At 41.7% G+C, this 17051-nt stretch overlaps 1 protein-coding gene across 2 annotated transcripts in view; it reads right to left on the bottom strand.

Moving 5' to 3' along the window:
• Nucleotides 1-16855, bottom strand: part of REXO5 (RNA exonuclease 5) — a 23788-nt gene extending 6933 nt beyond the window's left edge. The window contains exons 1-19 of one of the 2 annotated variants that reach the window (XM_062588813.1): nt 16535-16855; nt 14655-14776; nt 13641-13767; nt 12721-12808; nt 11425-11574; nt 11172-11260; nt 10240-10355; nt 9258-9396; nt 8587-8681; nt 7660-7762; nt 6906-7042; nt 6499-6607; nt 6034-6144; nt 5765-5902; nt 5108-5200; nt 4452-4671; nt 3788-3981; nt 3097-3200; nt 890-1108 (exon numbers count right to left, since the gene is read on the bottom strand). In XM_062588813.1, the coding sequence (XP_062444797.1) occupies nt 1039-1108; nt 3097-3200; nt 3788-3981; nt 4452-4671; nt 5108-5200; nt 5765-5902; nt 6034-6144; nt 6499-6607; nt 6906-7042; nt 7660-7762; nt 8587-8681; nt 9258-9396; nt 10240-10355; nt 11172-11260; nt 11425-11574; nt 12721-12808; nt 13641-13767; nt 14655-14776; nt 16535-16672 (2343 nt within the window). In that variant the 5' untranslated portion in view covers nt 16673-16855 and the 3' untranslated portion in view covers nt 890-1038. Of the gene's footprint in view, nt 1-889; nt 1109-3096; nt 3201-3787; nt 3982-4451; nt 4672-5107; nt 5201-5764; nt 5903-6033; nt 6145-6498; nt 6608-6905; nt 7043-7659; nt 7763-8586; nt 8682-9257; nt 9397-10239; nt 10356-11171; nt 11261-11424; nt 11575-12720; nt 12809-13640; nt 13768-14654; nt 14777-16534 lie in introns of those variants that run through there. The other variant, XM_062588812.1, reaches the window with a different exon arrangement.
• Between the last annotated feature and the right edge of the window lie 196 nt (nt 16856-17051).

Genomic DNA, 17051 nt, shown 5'->3' with positions numbered 1-17051 from the left:
GAAGGTAGTAAGTAGGAGGTGACAGTCTATCATCAGCTGTATTTTATCATTGCTGAAATAACTATTTCAGCTTTATCTCAGCCTACTCTTAATTCAGATCAAGAACTACTATCTTCCCTTTTCCTGAGTTTTCAAACCTTGTAACCAATTATTTTTCAGTGCCCAGAGCTCTCCTAGGCATTCTTGTGTTTGGACAGCGTGTTTGTTAGGGGGAAAGGGCTGAGTGCTCCAGTGGCTGCAAAGCACAGGTCTAAAGCCATCAGATTGCAAAGCAGAAGCAGTAGTAGTAGTAGTAGTAGTGGTGCACTGAATATTACTGTAACTCAGCACTTTAGCTCCTTGCTGAAAACATGATGATGTGTGAGCATTTTCCTTAAAATGGCCCTTGCCCCTCCCTCTGCAGCCAGTGTGTAACCTTTTTTTTTTTTGGGGGGGGGAGGGGTGGGGAAGAGGGAATCAGTGAGGGAGGAGAAAGTGGATATTGTCCAAAAAGTGTGAATCACTAATTCCTCTGTTCCATGGACTAAGTACAGTGCTTTCCCAGAAAGCAGGCAGCAACTTTGCTTCAACAGCTGGCACAGCACATTTCCAGAAATCCCCACAATTCCTGAGAACAGCTTTTAACCTCTGAGCAGCTGCTGCAGGTACTGCTCTAACTTGGTTTGCTGCTTTATGAGCTGCACTGTTTTAGTGGAAACAACCCAGTGGCCATGTCAGCCTTCTGCATGAACCACTTGCTGAACTAAGTCTTTCAGGCCAGTACTGATAGGCTTCTTTGCAACATTTCCCCTGCATTGCCCCAGCCCTTCCTAAACATTTGCCTAGCTCACTGCCAGGGGAATGTGACACAGCAAGAAAGGGTTAATGGAAAAGGGTTTGTGCTTTAAGATGGTTTTGAATAGCTTTTATTTTTAGGCTTTTTATAAAAGAGACAGAGTGAAAGCCTATTGTTCCTATGGTAAGAGACCTTTACAAAGACATCAATATTTAAAGTAATTAAAAATATCTTAACAAAAGACTGCTTAAAAACTTGGCAATTTAACAAGCACTCCTCTCTCCATCGTCTTTTATTCCCATCAGACCAAGGCCAGACTGTGATCCATGTATGCTGCAACATAAACAAGTGGCGTGTTATTTCTGTTCAGAGTGGTCTTGATGTATATAAGGTAGATGGTCTAGTACTGAGAGGCCTGCAATTCACAGGGTCAGCAGGTTCGGGGTGGGGGATTTTTTTTTTTTTCTCTCCCTCCAGTAATTATTTGGCATTGTTCTTTAAACAAGAAGCGTACTATGAAGTGTCATGTTGCTGGAAAACAGTAATTCACAAACTTCACTTGGCAAGAAACTCTTCCAAGCCTGGGTTGGAGTGCCCTTTCTTCCAAGCCACTAAGCAGCCTGCGATGGGAGCCTAGTGTTTGAGGGCTTCTAGCGTCTCTGCCCTGTGGATGCAAACTCCTGAAACCACCTGGTCTGCTAATGGGCTGGATTCGTGCTCTTTACTAAAGCTAGACAACAGGCAGTTGTGTGCTGAGACTAGTTGGAAGTGGCGCTTGAAGTAAATTTGGACCTGCTGAGGCCACCGAATGTGCTCCAGAAGAACTATGGCAGTATCTAACTCCACAGACACCTCCTGTCCAAACCCTTCTAGTGGAGCAGGCAGGTTAGTAAACAAAGCAAGGTGATAAACCGGAAGATAAGAAGCAAATGACTGCTCAGTCATTTGTAAAGACTGACTTGGAGCTCGGTCTTTAAAGGCAGCCAGCAGCTGATCCAAGGAGCAAGCACATTCCTAAACAACCTGCAGAGGTTAGCTCTCAATTCAGGCCTCTCCCATGACCAATTTATTCTAATATTGTTAATTGATGAAGCACTTGTGCAAGAAACCAGAAGACATACAGTCAACTGTTTTCTGGTAAGTTGGAATAATAGCATACAAAATGAGATGATAGCGATACCTTTGGCATGTGTGTAGGAGAAGCAGCTGAACAATCTTTACTTAAGAAACAAGTTAGTTTAAAATAATAATTATTTTTAAAAAGTTGTTAGAAACTGAACTGTTTAAAGTAGCACATGCCAAGAGCAGTCCTTGGCATGCAACATTGCTGAGTTGTTTATGAATGGCACTGAGCCTAAATGTATTCTTGGCTTGGGAATACAGCTCCTTTCTAGAGATGGTGTTTGGTCTAGAGGCTAACACTGTATCATGACACTTTTCCTCAAGAAGCTGTTCAAGTAGGCAAGGAGAACCTGGCCTAGCTGCCTAACCATGCTGAATTCATGCTCCTGAGAGCAGCTCTGTCTCCCTGCTTCTATTTCAGCGCGAGATGCTTCTGTTTCGGCAAAGGAATGTTCTCCCTTCTGTTGAAGAGAAACTAAGATAGATGTGACTGGTATTTGACTATCTGAATAACTGCACAGTAAGAGAACAAAGTCTGTTGAAATCAGTATGTATTCTGTAGCTAGGGCCTTGCCTGGGAAAGATTTAACTTTCTGGTTAATTATTAAGCACTGAGTGACTATGGCAATTCAGACCTCAGGGTTTGACGTTCAGGAAGCCCACCTCATCTAGCAGTGTCCCTGATACTAGTGCTGAAGCCCAACTCAGGGCATGTCCTCTTGCAAATGGCAGATGGTGGCCTGGGCTGCAGTGGAGAGGTGGTTAAAAAAAAATCCAACAAACCAAAAGATGTCTGCTGTGGAAACTTGGTTTTGTTTTTTTCGGGCACATAAAACTTGCCTTGCTAGGGAAGAGCTGAACTGACTTCAGAACAGAGAAGAAACATCTGTCAGGGATGGTAGGTGACCTTTTAAGTACTATACTGCTAATTAGCATTGTGTGCGTCAGTCTTGCTTATCTGGACCATCAGCTACACAAGTGGTTTCAGCACTTGGTTCTAGCTCAGGCATGGCTTATGGGCAGGATTTACTGTTCAGGTTTTATTGTCCTAACATGAAAGTCGGACTGGGTAAGTTGAACAGCTTCTTCAGGCACTCTCCTAGCTAATTTTAATTTCTTTGTGTAGGGTTCATAGCTTAGGATAAAAACATTTGGCAACATATTTTCCTCATCTCTTTGCAAAATAGGTGGCAAATTACCTGTTCACCCCAGGAAAGAGAACAATGCACAGGGTGTTATTCTGCAGACTTCTATAAAGCTTTCGGATATGCTGGTCTAGTGTCTTCAGCTTTTTCCTTAGCTCCTGTGGTAACACAATATAAATGCATTAAGCTCCTCTATTCATCTGTAATTCTGGTGAGACTGACCCCATGGCACTGTCAGGGAGGACACCAATGATTCTGTTTCTGGCTGGCATGTGGAAGCACAAGGGCCCAGCAGCAGGGAGAACCCTGTGCCCTACTTAAATGGCACTGCCGCTTCCTCCAGTAAAAATTAGAACTGTAACTAGAGCTGTTCTTTCCTGTAGGACTACACAACTAGTCACTTACTTCTCTTTGTGATGTCCATGCCATTTGCTGCACCTGTGTATTGCTCTGCCTGCTCTCAAGTGGTTGACTTCTGTTCTTGTGTAGCACCACTTGCTACCCCAAAGTAGCTATGCTGGCTTTCTGGGTTATACACCTCCCCACAAATTATCTTACTTGATATCACGTCTCCAAACTGCTTTGCAGCCTCTTTGCTCCAGCACAAAGAGATCACCCTGCTACAGGCAGCTCTGTACGTAAGTCTGCTCAAAGTTATGACTTCTGGTTCCCACAGTAGTACCCAGGTCAACGTCATTGACCTTCTCACTAACTACAGTAAAGATGAGCTCAGCTTTAAACTCACAGAGTCAGATTGCTGCTCCTTTTCCTCACATAAGATGTCTCCTCTTTGCTTCCCATTGCTGTGATCCATTTGCCAAATCCATCTCCAGAGGTGACCTGGAGCAAGAGCCTTCCTGCTTCTTAGCCTGCTGCCTTTCACTGCCCATCCATTTATAACTTCAAGGGCATCCACAGCACTTTCGGATTTTTGGAATTCTGCAAAACAAAGAGGAGGAAAAGGCTTTGCCAGTGATGTTGCTGTCCCGTTCCATAGCACCTACAGGACGGAGAGGGGAAATTGAAATCACTGCAATAGGGAGATTCTCAGCTTGCTACAGGTAAGCATCAGAATCATAGACACAGCTGGTTAAATGCAACAGCATCCATGCAGTTGTTCATCCCTCACTTGTCAGTAAGTAGCTGCATAGTAGTCACCTCTCACTCTGGACTACAGCCAATTTTGGAACTTTTCTAAATGAAGATTTTTTTTTTAAGTAATTTTTTTTTAATTTAATCTGTAAACTGCTCCTTAAAGCAAAACAACACTGTGCTTTCACTGGAGTACTTCAGAAACTACCACTTTGTGCATACCGAATTCCAGTTTCTCTTGCTGTTTCTGTACAGGTCCCCAAAAGCTGCTGAACAAGCCTGAAGGAAATAAATGGGCTGCAGGCAAAGCTACTCACTGAGAAAACAGCAGTTCCTGTGCTTTCCACTCTGGAGATCCCTTGGCAGGAACAAAGCTTCTAGGTCTTTCAACTGGCTGAATTCTTCTTGCAAGTCTGTCTCTGTGAATGACTTCTTTAGACCTGCCACATAAATCACAGCTTCATTTTCTATATCTAATTCTAGCTCTGTTATGAGAACATCACAGTCCAGCATCGTTCCAGTGACAGGTCTCTGAACCTGGAGCGGATCAACAGGAATAAATGTTAGCATGTCAGTCTAAGCAGCAGTGTGTTTTGAACTTATGTTTTGTATTACTTTTTCTCCTTACCAAAGACTGGTTAGCTGTTATTTTCCCTCTCTTTTAAAAATGTGATTAATGAAGGCTATCTTAGATTATTTATAAAAAATAAGGAGATTGTGTTTGAATGCAGAACTACTCTGTAACCATTAGCCCCTGATATGTATCGGCATTTTAACACCCAGTTACTCAGGTCTTTCTTTTAAAGATTCAAATGCCAGGTCAGAACTCCTGCTGGCAGGCAGGAAAAAAAAAGGCTATAAACATGCCCTGTGTGCTAGTGGCCTAGGGAGATGGTAACAGCACAGCTAGCCAGCACCATATGCTGTTCCTGTGCTTAGCATAACTTAGGCTTTTGCTATTTGCTTTGTTTACCTTAATGCAGGATCCTGCTACTTCAGCTCCATTCAGACTTTCCACAGCAAGTTGGGCAGCCTCCAGCACTTCGTACTGGATGCAGACATAGGGCTTGAAACAGGATGATAGATAAGACAGTTCAGGCTTTTCAAATACGTTAGTCCTCCCCTTTCTAAAGATAGAGCTCAATAAGTTTTTATTTATATATATATATATATATTCCTCAAACCTTTCTATATTCTATATGTAACATGCCATTTTATATACATACATAAAAAGAGAGAGAGAGAGCACGCTATTACAAACAAGTTTCAATTAGCTCAGCAATTAATAACACCACTTTTGCCATTAAAGACCTTAGCATATCAGTTCTCCCCTAGAAAGGCCAGAAACTATCTTAGAGTCCCCAGTGCTCAGTTTAAAGCCCTCTCCCCTAAAATGGTGGTGCTTTTTCAACAGCTCATGGTCACCCTATGAAACTAGCTTGAACAGCAACAGTTATGCTCTATGAGTTGTTATTCTTGTCATTGTACAGAACAGCTTTTATATACTCAATCCTCACAGCTCTGCTGCCAAAAAAAAAAAAATCAAAGTCTTTTGACTTCACATCTTTCCAAGACATTACTTGAGAATTCCCTGCCTCTCAGCAAACTGAATGCTTTGACTGGTTCTTACCTGGTATGTTTCGGTCACTACTGTAAGAGATCGGATTGGTCCGCACCTCGCAAATTCTTTCTTCACTGACTTCAGGCAAAAGCTTTCATCAAAAGGACCTGCGTAAATTGTCAGCATGTCAGTCAGCTTGTTTCTCACCTGCAGGAACACAAATCAGAGTAGGAACTTCACAAAGCAAAGGAACTAACTGCCTGTGCCATCAAATAAATTCATAGTCTCTTTCTCCAAACTCAGCAATGAAAAATATTCTCACTTTAAAAAAAATTTACCTTTTCACAAATTCCAGCAAGAAGGTGAGGTGCAACATACTCTGGATCCAAATTGAATTGAATGATACTGAAAGTGGACAGGGGAACATCCTTTAGGGCTCTCTGGAGAATCTGTAGGGAACAGCGTATGCAAGGCTCAAAGGGGTACAAGGCAGTGGTACAGCAAAGAATCAGAAACAAAGCTCCCAAACTTAATTCACAACTTTATTTTGCATTACTGTGCAAGGAAGCCCCCCAGGCAGGAATCACTTTGAAAATCTTACTTAGTGAGTCATGACAAGATGGTCCAGGATCAAAGCCTATTTCTAAAATGTTAAAACAGATTTAGCTAGCATAATATTACAACTATTGCTAAGATTACTGTCAATCAGTTTTTTAAAATAGAAATCATTGCCCTCCCTGAACAAGCACAACTTTGAACTACTTTGATACTTGCTTAGACCAACCCACTCTAAGTCCATTCACCTGTTTGTTTGAAGTGCTCAGGTTACTCTGACACAAGCCAGAAGAGTCTAGTTCCTGTCTGCCCAAAAGGAGGGGTTTTTGGCCAGTCATCTGCAAGCAGTCTAAAAAACTAGCAGACAAAAGAAAGCTATGAATCACACTACATAAGTTAACAGCTTTCAAGAAGTGCCTGTCAGTGAAAAATGGTACAGTTCATTAGAGAAAAATTTAAAGAATATTCTTGGCCTCAACAGCAAAAGAAGCCTAGAATACTATGAACTCTAGGATACAATTTCTGAAAATTTTTTAAGAGCTATTATACAGTTACCAGTATTTCTCTGAAGATAGCAATTGCTTCTGCAAACATAACTTACTGATCTTTACTGAGGATTCAAAGGAAAGACATGCGTATTTGGGAGTCTTATTACCATGGTTTGGATAAACGTGGAGGATCATTCAATTGCTTCTGGATTGTATTTTGTTGCAGCTGTAATGCAGATTTATTTTGTGATACCTCAGTCAGTCTTTCGGTTGTCAGAAGCATCTCCAAGTTTAGCTCTGCTACCTTGGGGAAAGAGAGAAGATCAGTAGTTGTCTTTCATTACAGCTAACTGTTGCTATCCAAAAAGCATGTGCTATCTCTATGGGTCACCTAGGCATATCATATTAAAGAAAAAGAGTCATGCACTTCTCGCCTTATCCTTTCCCGATGTCCTTTTTTCAAGCATGCAGCACTCCCAGCATAAACAGCAATTACCTCCAGAAAGGCCTCTCAGAAACCAGCAACACAAGAACGACAATCAATAAAAACAGCTGACTCCCTGACAAAACGTATACGGTTCCCACTTCTTTGATCTGGCAAAATGGCAGGCAGTTCTGAGGACTGGAAGTGCCCAAATCGGTCTTTGCTTCAATGTCCTTCTTTGAGATCAGCAGCAACCCTGATTCGTGTCAGTGTTTGAGTACTGAAACACTGGTAATGCTCCAGATTATTGAGATTACTGGATATATGCTTAAAAGTAACAAGATGCCAAAATTGAGGGTTTATCACAATTCCATTTTCTTTTAAATCAAAATGAGGCTGGGCAGAATTTTTTTTTTCCCCGTAAGTGCAACAACTTGCATGCTCTGCCATTAAGGCCTTTTACAAAATAGACAGAATTCTTAATTAGATATAGATACCTTTGCTGGTCCCTGCTCAATAAAGAATTGTGCCAATTCCAGTGCAGCTCTAGCATCTTCTGCAGGATCGTGTCCAAGCTTCTGTTCACATTGGATCTCTTTCCTAGGGCATCAAATTTAGATGTACAGGCAGGTTATGTTTTCCCAATCTGATGAACATCGTGTTTTTTCTAAATTGTGCCTTTTTGGGGCAAAATAGCTTTCCCTCCTTCAAGAATGATTTCAATTCTGTGCAGAAGCATTCTTGTGATATGATCCCAAAAGTTACTGCAAGAAACGTTTTTGCAGTGTTGAGCACAACACTGTTTACATGGTTTGACAGAAGCAGTGGTAATACACAGTATTCTGATGCACAATTATTTTTAATTTTACTTTTCCTTAACCAATGACCCAATTCACAATTTATCAAACCTTCAACTTAGCAAAATGTGGAGCTGTAGAGTATTAACGTTCACCTTACGAATGGAGAGCACTGTATCACTGACACATACTAACTATCCAATAGTAGTTAGTACACTGAGGAGTGCAATTAAGTTAGTATTATCATACTTTCATATCTTAGTTTTTCTTTCTTGATAACTGCAATAAATCCTGTAAAGCCTTTGTGGCTTTACAATTCAACACACTGACAGTGCTGCAGACTTACAAAAAAAGCTAGTTATGTGGTTCAAGTACAAAACAAGAACTCAAATCTGGTCAGTCACAGCATCCATTTGCCCAAAGACCAGCCATTTTATTACACTGCCTGATCTTTCAAGGAGGCAGTAAAGTCTTTTTTTTATCATGTCTGTTTGCATAGCCTTCTCCTTTCTTTTGAGTTTTACTGAAGAAAAGAAAACTTCTGATGCTGCTGGTGGAAGAACAGGACCCTTTGACTTGCAATGGCAGTTTCTAATACTTCAGATAATAATGCAGTAATAAACTTACCCTAAAACAGCTTTGGCTAGAAATTTTAGCTTAAATCTTCGCCCTTCATTTCTGGCAAAAAGCAATGAAGTATCAATAACACTGGGGTGGATCATCTGGAGAAGAGAAACAGCATGCATTTAATATAGCAGCAGTCTCATGGAACTGGGTAGTAGTTCTTTGGCTATCTGTACTTCTGCCTTTTCATTTCAACTGCCAGTTTCTTACTGACAGATGACTGGCACCCAAAAATGCAGCAGATAGGAATAATGAAACAGGTCTAAATCATCTTCTTAATGTTCTGTCAGGAAGATCCAGACTGGGTTAAAAGAATAATTATAACTTAAGCATATTAAGTTTGTTAAATTAAATGTAGAAGGGACTTAACTTCTTCTCATGACAGAGCTATTAAAAGCACTTGGCTGAAGCAGAGAGGTAAATCTGCTGTTGCAACTACATCTGTTTCTGGACAGACTCCTTCCTTCCCTTCGCGTTCTGAACACCTTGCAAGTTTTACAGAGGTACAGGGAGGCCTTCTCTTTTAAATATTTACAGACATAAGGCTTTTCATAACAGAAAGTAATCTTTTGTCACTAACAAGTGTTTACTAATAAAATCAGGAACTGTTTGGGAGTTTTAGGTCTGAAATGAGTATCACCGGTTTGGGAAAAACACTCTTAAAGCACACTCACTTGCAAGGCTTGAAGATCAGCATTTAAAGAATGACCCACCAATACTGCATCACGAGGAAGCAATTTTTTTAGTCTAGTTTGAATGTCTGCCAGTTTTGTTTTCACTGGAAGAAGAATTTTCCTTGTGATTCCTGAGAATCTTCAAAACAAAAGTTCGACAGGCAAAAGCAACGCATTAGCAACAGCACTTACTGGAGGAGATTACAAGTAGGGCATGTAAAATACAAACTCTGTGTAACAGACTAGTAACAGAATGCTATTTACTGCTTCCTATATAAAACTATTCCAACATACTGCAAAGATATTAAACTGTTGTAAGTGCTACCACAGCTCTTTCGAAAGGTTGTTCTCAGGGATAATTTATTCTTAAATGATGCAGCTCTTTCTTAGCATCAGACAGCACAGGTAAGGAAACACTGCAAGGCTGATGTGGAAGTAGATGCTTTCAAGTAACCTGAAGGTATTGGCACTTTACCTCCAGCCTAACATTGGGCCAAACTTTGGAGAAGACATGGCTTGAGTTTTGCCTCCTTTTGTTATGAAACTTGAGCTCAACCCTAGAGCTATGGGCAAGCTGATGAGCTGCTCTATTCAATTTTTACAGATGTGCATACTTAGCTGTGGAGCAGGAAGACCCAGGCTGCAATCCCATATTCTTACTTACCCTATAACCTGTTTTAAGGCCAGTAGTGAAAGGGTAATCTGTGCTGTGTTATCATTAACCCATAACACAGCTTTTCCTGGAACACTGCAGAATGAAAAAGCTTCTGCCTAGACACAGGGGCACTATGTAGCAGAAAAGTGGTTATTAGTTATTCTTTCCACATAGTAAGAACTGTATTCTTAACACTGATGGAATGCAGCAGACAATTACAAAAGTATACAAGCCAAAGCCCTCTGAAAGGTCTCGATTAACAGGCTTAATTTGAAGCGATTGCAGATTTTAAAGATGAAGAGGTAAAAAAATGTACATGCAGCTCACCTGGTGCGGTAGTTCACTATTCTGTTTTCAGGTTTGACTAGTTCATTCAAGAGGCACTGACCCTGCGCATCCACTAAGGAGACACGAGTGACTTCGTTTCCTTTTGCCGTCAGGCACTGTCAGAAAGAAGCAGAGGCAGATGGTGAATCAGCATGATGCCTGCCACCAAAAAACCTTAGCTAACATCTGCTTTGGCTGCAGCCAGCACCGCTACCTAGGAGTTACTTGGAGACCTGCCACTTGCAGCTAGCAGTTAATAAACGGCTAGCTGTTTAGAGGCCCACCATAAGTATAGCAAACAAACAGGCAAGTGCAAGACAGAGAAAGCCGTTACGAAGAAGCGTCAGTTCCACAGAATCAGTTTGCACTCTGCACTATGCAACTTACACCGAGAGCATCTTTTCTGGAGAAGTTGTATAATTTAAAAGTGGAGCCTGGGCTGTATCTTTAGTCACCCAAAGGTGATGTCAAGTTGGCATTTCTGCAAGGTCGAGACTATGCTAAGGGAGGGTTCTTACCACAGCAAGCTGCAAGAAGAACTGTGATGGGGAAAGGAAAGGTGTGTATAGTAGGAAGAAATCCTTCCCCTTCCAAACTTGGGGAGGAAGAATTCCAGAACAGTCTCAGGAGGTTATTGCAGCAAGAGGGACAGGCCTTGTGGATCCAGCTGCTGTTCTGAGCCAAGGCAGAACCAAGCACTCTGCTGCAGTGCGCAGGATAAAGGTAACATTTCCTTCTTGTCTTCAGAACTGTTTTCTGAGTCCTTCCCATGTGGCTGCCTTAGCACTGATGCCCCAACGAAGGGACTAGCAGTGGTCATTAATGTGTGAGAAGTGGTTTAGCAAATACGTGAGTGTGTGGCTCTCTGCGGAATAGCTAATAGGAGACCAATTGCTTGACCATGTTCTGTAAGGCCACACGTTTATTTTTACCATTTCACAATCGAGACCAAAGAGGGGACTGCTGTCTGTCCTCTGCTCATCACACTCTGTGTACACATAGTTCTCACACCCAGGGGAGCCTAGAATGAAAAGATACCTGTGATTAAGACCCCTCTCATATATAACTCATCATGTATCTATTAAGGCAGGCAGTGGAGATGATTTAAGGGATCAATAGGCCTATCTTACATGATCAAACATGCCACTAACTGTCAAAAATCTAAAAAACCTCTCAAAAACTGACCTTTCATGGGATAATCATTTTTTTTCAGCTCTTCTGAAGTTAAAGTATAGCTAGTCAGGCCTCGCTTTTCTTCTCCATATTTCTGGATAACAGGATCCCACTGCAAATCTGAGCTGTTAGGAATATAATGGCTGCCAGTGGAAGTCAAACCTGTAATATACATTTAGAAATCAGAACTATTTGTCAAGCTCAGGTAGCAATCCCTACTTGCAGTTAGTTTTCTCCTTTAGTACGTACGCTAAGAGGCTGCACCTTTTCAAGTAAAACATTACCTGAAGCAATGAATTATAAAACTCAGAATACCTAAATCTTATTCTCAGTCCAGCTACTGACACTATTAGCTGATCAAGAGCAAGCCACATTACAAGGCTCTGTGCCATGTTCCCTTCAGTAACAGAGAGAACATACTTTCCTCAGAAGCATCACAGCATAACAGTCTCTTATTTTGTGAGTTGTAAGAGAAATTCACTTTTTTTTTTTTTTTTTTTTTTTAATACCTTCTCTGTGAAATTCTTTCCCATAAATATTAGGAGCAAATGTGTTCTTACATGTGGCTTACAAAGAAACAAACACTGAATTGACCCCAGAATCCACAGGTGTATGAAGTTAGACTACCCTGCAGGGATTCTCTGCAGTTTACACTTAAATGAAAATATACCTGACATCTCAGATCTGTGACTGTGCAGTAGATTTACAGTCCAGATGCTACAGGACTTTTCAACACATTGAAAGTAACAGCTGTTCATTCTCCCATTTAGGACTTGAATTCAATGTTCTTTGTGTTACACTTCTAAAGATTTCAGTGAAGTTCTCATTGCAGTCTCTTGCAGGTTTGGTACAAGCCTGTAGGATTACAATCACCTCTATAAAGAGTATAAAAATAGGAAATCAGTTGTCAACACACCTATTCTTTACCTTGATTTGCTGCTCAGTATAACAAAGAATATTAATAACAAATGTGTAACTACCCATCTTGAACCTTAAATCTCTGTATCTTTTACTATACTCATCTTAGAATAAAATGATCATAAAATGGGTAAGGAAGCATTAGAATTTTGGATTGAACCTGTTAAAAACTCTCTATTTTTTGCATTTACTTGTGATAATAAGCCCAACATAGAGCAAATGAACTAGTCAGGGTAACTGGCCTTATGGTTTAAGCCACTATGTGTTCTCCTTTGTAAACAAGTTTACCATAGCAGCTTGTTGGGATTGCACACTATGCATAGCCATTAAGCTACTATTCAAAGTGAATCGCTGTGGTTGAAAGAGATGATGCAAAACCAAGCAAGATACCTTGTGCAGTGCTCTGAGGATTCACGTTTGCTTCTTCTCCATACAGGCTGGCTAGGAAGTTGGCTGAAGAAGGTGGTAATGTGAATCTCTGAAAAAGAAGACACACTAGAGACTTTGAATTGTAACCAAAAAAAAAAAAAAAAAAATCAAGTAGAGTGTTACAAATAAATAAGATGTCTCTTTATCCCTAAAACCATCCAAATTTGGAGGACAAGGATGAAATTATAATAGTAAGAGTGTGTTTTAGATTCTCTCAACAACAACAAAAAAAAACTTTTTTCAATGGTATACACCACAGGTCTTTGTACTAAAGGATAACTCTGCCTTGCCTGATATGATCAAGAAGGTTAATCTCAGACTTGCACTGACAGAAACTAAAGCAAGTTCCAAACTTTCCAGTTAATTTGTGATTTGCATCTGCTGCAGTTGAGAGAGAATTCTTAGAAATCTCAATCAAAATACATCTGTCTTCCTGCAGAAATGTTGGCTGTAAATCAGAAAATTAAAATAATTATATTATTTTGGGGAGAAACTTGACATTAAATACAAATAGTAAAGGCGAGATTTTCAACTGGTGGGAATAGCTTAACTATTGAAATTCTGCTCACTCACACTCAGAGTAAATTCCAAATCAACTGAGGTATCTTTAATCTCCTTGGCATCTTAAAGATGCAGAAAGCAGAGTGCTGAAACATCAATGTATAAACATTTCATCTGCTAAGGCTTCAAAGACACCAGTCTTGAAAATCCCTGAATATCAAAGCTACCAGCAGTGGATGCTCTCATTCTCCTGCTTTGTGATTCAAAGATAGCCACTTCCAGTTGGCAAGGTAATAATTTCCCTGCAGTGATTAAACCCTGGGATGTGGCTTCATGATTGGAAGAAGTGTAGTAGGCAGCAATACAGTTTGGGGACTTACATGCCGGAACACTTTTCTGAGGTGTTTGAACTGTAAATAGAATTTGTAGAAATGGAGTTGGCTCATTTCATGCAGAACAATAACCACAACCCCAGCCAGGTAGCGTTGGTGATAAATACGGCACCAGCTGCAATAAAAAAATAAAATAAAAATAAAAATAAAAATAAGGAAAACAATTATCAAATACTCTTAAAAATAAACTTGGAGCCAGTCCAGCTTTCATGTCAGTCAATGGCAGAGTGCCAAACGACTTCAATGAGAAGGAGCTTTTATAGCTTATCTCAACCAGCCACATATTCCAGGAAGCAACAGAATACGGGAGACAGAGAATGAACTGTAGCTGAATTCTGCATCGGCAGCATTTGAAATCAAAACCTGCCTCATCTTTATGCATCAGAACATGAATACACATAAATAAGTTCAGCTGCAGTGATGCAGTCTAGTCAACGAAATTGATGAGTAAAATGACTTTATCAGAATTGAATGTTTCACAAAATCATTTTCCAATCAATATTAATTTAAAGTGATAACAATTTTGCCTCAAGTTTTATTTCAAGTTTTGCTACATTTAACCACACTTTTCCCATCCAAGGTTATATACCCTGTATATACCCTCCTCAGCTTTTCCCTTCCACTGCTGAAAAGTTCAGGTTAAAAAAGGGCAAAGTGATTAAAAATGTTTCTCCCAAAACACTCTATAAGGGGTTTCAATTACTTTTGACACAAAACACGTTGTTAATATTTTTGATGTGGTATTTTATTATTCATAGCAGGAAAATCGTTCCACAAAACGTCGTTTTTAGTTTTTGAAAACTGCATGAAATGGATGCATTTTTGTCAGCAAAGGAATCCTGGTTTCTGGCCAGGTCTAGCAACAACTGTTATCTTTATAGTACAAGCAGTCATTATGGCAACGAGCTGAAAGGATTCCGAACCAGCATGACCGTATGCCTTTACATAAGTTATCACAGCCTGCAGGACCGAAGACACAACAGCCTCCCAAATGTGTTATACCTGGGTTGTGCTGCATTGTGGCATTTTCCCAAAGCTGCATACTTTAACAACTCATACACCTGGTCATGGCTGATTTCACAGTCCTCACCAAATAATGCTGCAGACAAGCGTGATGACTTTTCCTGTAAAAGGGAAATGCTAATAAAGAAAGGTTTTCTGTAATCATACAAGTTCATGGAAAATGAAGGGAATTACATGATAAAACAGAACCATTTACTATTTATGTACAATAAACTACATTTAAAATAACTTTTCCTATCGCTATCAACAAGTTTCCTTTCAGATAATACTTTAGTATTAAATTTATAACCCAGATGCCCTAATCTCACAGATGTATTTAATAAGGATTAACATATGTAGAATTATGTTCCAGGGAGACCTAAGGTTACTTAGTTTGTAAACACGGTGTTCTGCTCTCTCAACCTATTCACCCACTTGCTGCTGTAGAGCTTCGGGCATTTATACAAAGGTTATATGGAGCTGGTTTACTTCATTTATATTACGTGATCTCTTTTTGGCAGATAACATTTGCTGACTCCTGCAGGAAAAAAAAATGTTTCAGTAAAATCTAAGGAAACTGTAGGAAGAGAGCATCAGATAGAAGAGAGGGAAAGCAGACTATACCACCCAAGTCAACACAACCTTTCTTACAGCCGCATTTCTCATGAATTTTCCTAAAAGCTAGAAGTAAACAAACGACTGCAGAGACGTCCACTTGTCATTTGGCCTGATCCAGTGGAGCGCCCACAAAAACATTAAAGATAATCTTTGTTACATGATGGAAAGACATCATACTGTGCAGGAAGAGAGACCGTAAAAAAAAAAAGAGTATCAAATCCCACAGAATAAAGAACCACCATTAGATGTTTTTCCCCCACCATGCTAATAAGCTCTGTGCTCATTAAGTCTGACAGAGCCTGCCCCAGTGGGACTGAGCTGGTTTAATCTTGAAGCTGTTTGTCATTGAGTAAGAAAGCTAAACAGAGTTGACAATCTTTCAGGTTCAAGTGGTTAAGAATCACCTGTTAATAATTAGTCCTTCATCTTCCATACTAAGTTAGGCCAATAACTAATACCACTGTTGTTTTCAATGCTGCCTGATCAGAGATTTGCAAAATAACCTGCAGAATTTTTTTCACCAAGCAAAGGCTATCTGGCAACCACACGAATTTCAGTTTCTAGTCTGGTACAAATCAAACACATTTCACAGCTTATATGTGCTTACTCTTCTCCCATACTGGGCACTGAATTAATTTTAATCTGGGTGACTAATGTGTTACTGTGAGCTTCAAATTCTGAGGTTCATGCAATCACAGAACGGCTGGGGTTGGGCAGGCCCTCTGGAGCTCACCCAGTCCACCTCCCCTACTCAAGCAGGGAGTACGTTGCCCAGGCCCCTGCCCAGGCAGCTTCTGAGTATCTCCGAGGAAGGAGACTCCACAATCTCTCTGGGCAACCGGTGCCAGTGCTCCATCACCTTCACAGCAAAGGTTTTCCTTACGTTCAGATAGACCTTCCTGTGCTGACTTGTATCAAGTGTGAAGTAACCAAACACAACTCTGCTTTCAAGATTTATTTTCTATAGGACAACTGGTGTTGGAGAGCTTATTTTTTAACCAAATTCCTTAAATATAAACGACCAATACTTCAAATGAGTTCATTTCCCACATTTTTTTTTCAGTAGAAACAGCACTATTATCTAACTTTAATTTAATTTCTAGTTAAACGGAAGGAAAACGTGCTTTTGCTGTCTCCAGCGCCGCACTGAGCAGTGCAGTAAGCCCACGGAGGGAGCGCCAGGGAGGCGTAACGCACGCCCGGGAGCCCAGCGGGTCCCGCGGCAGGCACGAAGCCGAATAAGCTTCTGACGCCGCTTTCACCTTTGGCCTGGGCCCACTGGGGCCGCCGCCGCCGCCGCCCTCCAGCCTCCTCCTCTTCCGGGCGCCCTGCAGCTCCTCCACGTCCCCGCCGCCGCCGCGGGGCCTCTTGCGGCCGTTCACGCAGCCGCCCTTCGCCATGGCGCGCCCGCCGCCCCGGCCCCGGGGCCCGCTCTGAGGCCGCCGGGCTCGGCCGCACCAAGCCTGGGCGTCGGGCGACGCTCCCAGCCGGCTCGGGGCTCTGCTGCTCCCTTGGTCCCGTGACGCTGCCCCCGGTCCCGGTCCCCGCCGCCGCACTGCTGGGGCCACGCGCCGTCTCGGCCCGCGACTACTCGCGCCTGACGGCGGCGCGCGCGCGCGCGGCCTCCTTCCGCATGGCAGCGAGCACGAGCCAGCCCCCACCCCCCCGGCGCCGCGCGCGCAGGCCGGAGCAGCCGATCCGCCGAGGGCGCGGATTGGGGGCGGGGCCGCCGGCGGCGGCGGCAGGTTTGAAATGGCCGCCGCGCGCCCGGGCCGCTGC

The sequence above is a fragment of the Rhea pennata genome, chromosome 15, assembly GCF_028389875.1.
Source record: "Rhea pennata isolate bPtePen1 chromosome 15, bPtePen1.pri, whole genome shotgun sequence".
Classification (NCBI taxonomy): Eukaryota; Metazoa; Chordata; class Aves; order Rheiformes; family Rheidae; genus Rhea; species Rhea pennata.
Note: the sequence above shows the minus strand (reverse complement) of the source record. Positions and strands in the feature narration are given on the sequence as shown.